General features: G+C 44.6%; 2 protein-coding genes across 2 annotated transcripts; both read right to left on the bottom strand.

The window, feature by feature from the left end:
- Positions 1-26: 26 nt before the first annotated feature.
- LOC108010517 (glycerol-3-phosphate phosphatase) lies at positions 27-1,959 on the bottom strand. The gene is made up of 2 exons (XM_017075392.4): positions 1,711-1,959; positions 27-1,066 (listed from the first exon to the last, which is right to left on the bottom strand). The coding sequence occupies exons 1-2, from the start codon at positions 1,847-1,849 to the stop codon at positions 216-218; spliced, it is 990 nt and encodes a 329-aa protein (XP_016930881.3). The 5' UTR covers positions 1,850-1,959; the 3' UTR covers positions 27-215.
- A 314-nt stretch (positions 1,960-2,273) lies between these two features.
- Positions 2,274-4,926, bottom strand: MED19 (mediator complex subunit 19). The gene is made up of 3 exons (XM_017075358.4): positions 4,172-4,926; positions 3,335-3,449; positions 2,274-3,268 (listed from the first exon to the last, which is right to left on the bottom strand). The coding sequence occupies exons 1-3, from the start codon at positions 4,607-4,609 to the stop codon at positions 2,808-2,810; spliced, it is 1,014 nt and encodes a 337-aa protein (XP_016930847.3). The 5' UTR covers positions 4,610-4,926; the 3' UTR covers positions 2,274-2,807.
- Between the last annotated feature and the right edge of the window lie 378 nt (positions 4,927-5,304).

Here is a 5,304-nt window from a genome sequence, read left to right as displayed (position 1 = left end):
CTCAAAAAAATAAACGCTCGGGCATATTGATTAAGTCGTCCGTGTGACAAAATGCTTCTGAATTTATTTAAATATTTTGTTCTGTGGTATAAATTGTACTATAAATTTTCGTTAGGTATTTATAATTTGTCCTGTCTATTGCCGTTGAATGTAACTACAATACAAACACGTGTCCGTACTACATACTGATTAATGTTTGGTGATCTAGATCTCAATTACTTCAAGCCCGCCACGGCGTCCACAATCGATGGCAGCAGATCCCCCAATTTTGGCAGGTATACGTCTGGTATGAGCTTCTTGTCCTCGGGATTCTTGCTCTTCTTCCATTGATCCACGTCCTTCAGCTGGTGGATTCCGGAGCCCACGAGCAAGGTCTGGAAACCGCAATTGTAGCCCAGGAGGATGTCCGTATTGGCACGATCTCCGATCATCAGGGTCCTCGAGGGATCGATTTTCTTTTCCCTGACCAGAGATTCGCAAATGGCCGGATTGGGCTTTCCGATCACTATCGGTTCCCGTTCCGCACAGGTTTGGATGGCCCGCACAAAACTCCCGCTGCCGGGCACTATCATGTTGGGCATGGGGAAACGCTCATCCGTATTGGTGGCCACGAACAGGCACTGTGGATCGTTCAGGTACGAGGCGGCCTTCATCATCTTGGGGAAGCTGAAGTGCTCATCGAAGCCCACGACCACGGCACCGATGTCCGTGTCCAGCTTTAAATGCTCTGCCATGAACTCGACCAGCGATCCCTTCATGGGTTCCGGTCCCACCGCAGTGTGCCGGATGCCCACGGCGTCCAGCTCCTTGGTGATACCTTCGCTTCCGATCACAAACACCCGCTTGCTGAAATTCCGACGCTTCAGAAACGCTGCTGTGGCATGGGCCGTCGAAATAATCCCGCTCTCATTGATGTGAAAGCCCAGCTCGACGCCTTTCTGTAGAAGTTCCGACCGGGTCTTCGTGGAGTTGTTTGTGCAGAAGTAAATAGACTTTCCCATGGCCTTAAACTGGTTCATCACATCCACCGAGCCTTCCAGGGCCTGGCCATAGATCCAAAGAACTCCTGGAATGGGAAATAATGGTATTAGTAATCTGAGAAGTTGGATTAATGTAGTGCCTAGGCTACAAACAAATTCGCAACTAACTCAAATATGTATATATAAACTTTTTTAAAGTTAAATTATTCTTAAGTTTTTTTTATAAAAGTGTACTATTTATTCTTTTTTTAAGAATTATTTGTTAGTATATGTACAATGTACATAATTCCTAGAGCGTTAACTTTATATTAAGAATATTTTTAGGATAGTCATGTTTTGTATAAAGCTGGTTTGATATAAAGAAAAAATTAGCAAAAAATAATACAAATGTTTAAAATGTAAGGGTGTCTCATCAACATTGCCGTACATAAATGTGGATTCCAAAATAAATCATATAGCCATTTCCGGTTCTGTATACATAAATACTTATGAGTTATGAGGGCATCCGAAAGTCGACTTGCCGCCATATCACGCACTTCACTCTTTGACATTGAAATTCGCGACGCAGCAACAACACAGCGAACTTTTCGGTTGCTGACGTATTTGGGCAGATGTCGTCCCGAAAACATGGCATGCGTATACATATCTTTATGTAACGCGACTTCCTGGGGGCAGTCCTTCCGCGAGTGGGGAGTACCGCCCCACCACCCACTGCCCACCGCCCACTCACCATCACAGTCTGTAATCACCGAATCGAAGCTCGATAGCCACTCGGTCACCTTGGCGGAGGACAGTTCCAGGAGATTGGTGCACGTCTGCTTGTACATGGTTATAGCCTTTCGCGAACAGGTGCTGAAGCTAGATCTCATTTATGGCCTTGCAGTGACGGCTACCTATAACACATCACTTTTAATTTATTAATTGGCTCTCGATTGTGAGTAACTCCCTGAGAAATAAAGCAGCTGTTGGTGCCTGTTAGAGCTATGTTACCATCTGTCAGATTTCATGGGAGCTGTTAGGGCGCCAATGTTAAAGTTAGCAGAGTGCTAACAAGTGTTTGGCGGCAATTTTGAAATTGGAAGTTCCCAAAAATCAAAACTTCATTATAATTAGTAATCTGTACTCCTTTAAAAAATTTATTATGCTCAAACATCAGTTATTACATTTTAAATCAATTTCGTTTTTATTACTTATGTTATACCGTTTGAAAACACCTCATTCCCTCTTTCAGAAAAAGGGAAAACCCTCAAATCACAGATTTCTACAGTTCCCCAAAATAATAAAATTCAAGCGTTGATCATTTGTATGCTGGTTTATTATTGTTTATGCGCCTAATCACTAAAATTAATTACTTATAGTACAGGCATTTTTATTTTGTTGAATCTCAGCTTTCTTTTGTGTTTTTAAACTTGCTGGAAGAACAAACCATTGCAGAAATATAATTGAAATACTGACCCTACAAATTACAAGGTTGGTGAGCAAAAAAAAAGGTTGCAAACAAGCGGGTGCGGGGGAGTTGCTTATGTGGGTGTGGGGGGAAGAGCTGGAATCGAGAGCGAAAACGTTTTGTACCATAACTTGCGTTTAAATAAATCTCATTAGGCTAGCGCGGAAAAACGAACGAAAAATTGTTGGCTAATTACAGAAATAAACTATTTTACAGTTACGATAATCATAAATTAATAACTAGGACACGAAACGTTATCGAGAAAATTGCATTTAGAGGACCGCTTCAGGTCCGTCTGCGTTTACTTTTTATGTTGCCATCTGGGGTGCGTCTGCTGATGAGAGGTAATGAGCCAAGTCTATTTTGCTAAAGGATCCTGCCTAGAACTGCGACATTAGCAGGCTGCCACCGCCGCCGCCGCTCCCCACGCCCCCGCCTCCCCCTCCGCCGCCACCACCTGGACCGCCGCTCGTGCCCAGCACAGATCCGAGGAGACCCCCGCTTGACATCTGCTGCTGCTGCATGGGCATCTGCTGCTGCTGCATCTGCATGGACGATGAGAAGGTGTTCATGCCACCCACAACGCCGGGGCCCATGCTGGCCCCCAGGCTAGACAGTCCGGGCCCAGGACCTCCGGCCAGCGATCCCAGACTGGTGGCGCCCATAACACCCGCTGCTCCACCCAAGCCCGCTCCTCCGGGCAGTAGACCAACGCCAGGCTCCGGACTCTGGTTCTTCTTCTTGCGCTTCTTCTCCTTTTTGCGCTTCTTGCGCTCCTTGTCGTCCTCGTGGCGCTTCTGTTTCTTGTGCTTCTTCTCGTAAGTCTCCAGGCCGGCCGAATCTGCAAGACGGGATTCGTTGGGTTAGGTGGGGATCGAGAAAAGTGAGATTCTGGCAGTGAACTCACCCAGTAGCGTAGATTCCTGTCCCGTGGTCACGCCGTCTTTGTGTTTGTGCTTTTTGTGTTTGTTTTTGTGTTTTCGCGCAGGTGTGACATATGTGGTACGATACTGTTCCGGCAGCTGAAAGGAAAAACGGGTGGGATAATTTAGCAATGTAAAAATTTAGTAGAGCCAAGAATAAATATGAAGATTTGTTCTGTTGCCGTTTATATAGACTTTGTGCCATAATCAGAAGTATACATGGGAATAATTTCCAATACATATGTAGATGTTCAATACATGCTTATTATAGGTTTATTATTTCATCAGAAATCATAAAAGCAACATAAAAATGTTGAAAAAATCCTATTGGGAACATTTGCATGATTGCATTGCGTTGAAGTGTGAGTTTGGCTAGTTTTAATGTTTCCAAATTGTTAAGTTAAAGTTAATTTGTTGTTATTTATGTACTCTAATTTTGTAAAATGGTCTACGAAGTGATAAAAGTATGACTGAAATTTAAGAAGTTTTAAATAAGAATTAATATCTTTTGAAAACTTTACAGAACTAACATGTTATAACTAAAATTATTGAAAGCCTTCGATTTTTTATAAATTATTTTATAGATTTTTAGAAATTAATATAAGACTAGTCGAGTTAATTATTCAGCAAAATAAGATTTTTCGATATTTTCTTACAGTAAAAATGGAGAAAGTTAAACTTGAATTAATTATGGAACGCTAAGAAAAAATGTAAATCGTTGATCACAAACAACTTGGTAACGCAAAAAGGATAAATAGAATCGGTGCTTGGAATTGAAGAAAGCGGAGTAAGGGCAATAAAATATTATTGGAAACACCAACCGGTCCAGGATGCAGGCGGAATCCGGCCAACTGGACGGGGGTCAGCGGGAGGAGCTCTTTGCCTCCGATCGGCGGCTTTTCGATCACGCTCCGCAGCGTGCTGTTCTCGACGGGATGCGTGATGAGGTCGTTGATGCCGGGGATGTTCTGCAGGAACGAGGCCAGCGACTCCTTGAACTTCTTCTCCTTGAACTTGGTGAGGGTGTGGTGCAGTCCGTACTCGGTCATGAGATCCTTGTCGCCGGTGAGCTCCGCCTTCGCGGGCGGTTCCTTCATCGAGTAGAACGGCCCGGTGTGGATGATCGTGGGCGTTTTGCCCAGCGAAATGGTCGTCTTCAGGGTGCCTGAGGAGTCCTGGCGGGCCACTACGGGGGATCGGCCGCCGCCGTGGGGCGATGACTTCGGGGAGTCCATCATGTTGCCGTAGTTGCTCATCATCTTGGAAATCTTGCGATTCTTGGCACTCTTGGCAGCCCACGCACACACTCGCGCCGCACGCACACACACGGGCACGGGCACAGGCACAGCAACAACAAGGCAAGGCCAGCAGAAGGTACGCCTGTCGCGGCTCTCTGGCAACGCCGGCCAAGCTCACACACTGCAAAATGCGCCGCGGCTGCCCGGCACTTCGGCGGACTCTTTTCTGGTCGAAAACTCAATTAACTATCTGTCCTTGTGGCGTTTTCTAACAGATTTCGGGGGCAAGTCTCGCCATCTTGTTGTGTCCGCGAACAGGTGTGACCGCATTGCGACAGCTAGCGAAATACTGAGGCTGCCGCGAAAACGCGAGGCGAGCGCCGCCCGAAAATACCAAAAGTGTGCTGGAAAATACCGAAGCTGGCGAATACCGCACAGAGCTGCAGTGCCAACTATCGAGTATTCATCGTATACGATGTGAATACTTTATTTATTTAGATGTTTTAGGTTCAATACCAATAGCACGTTGTATAGTTCGCCTAAAAGATTAAATGATTTAATTTACTAACCAATGAAAATACAGCGATGTTCACCAAATACTTTTCATATACTTAAAATGATTGGGTTTAGGTGACAACATTTTTAAAAGTAATCGAACAAACAATTGCGTACTTTCAATTAAAAATTTAAATCGAAAAGTAGCAACCTTTTGTATA

The sequence above is a fragment of the Drosophila suzukii genome, chromosome 3 (assembly GCF_043229965.1).
Source record: "Drosophila suzukii chromosome 3, CBGP_Dsuzu_IsoJpt1.0, whole genome shotgun sequence".
In the NCBI taxonomy this organism is placed as follows: Eukaryota; Metazoa; Arthropoda; class Insecta; order Diptera; family Drosophilidae; genus Drosophila; species Drosophila suzukii.
This window is presented reverse-complemented; position numbering and strand designations above follow the sequence as displayed.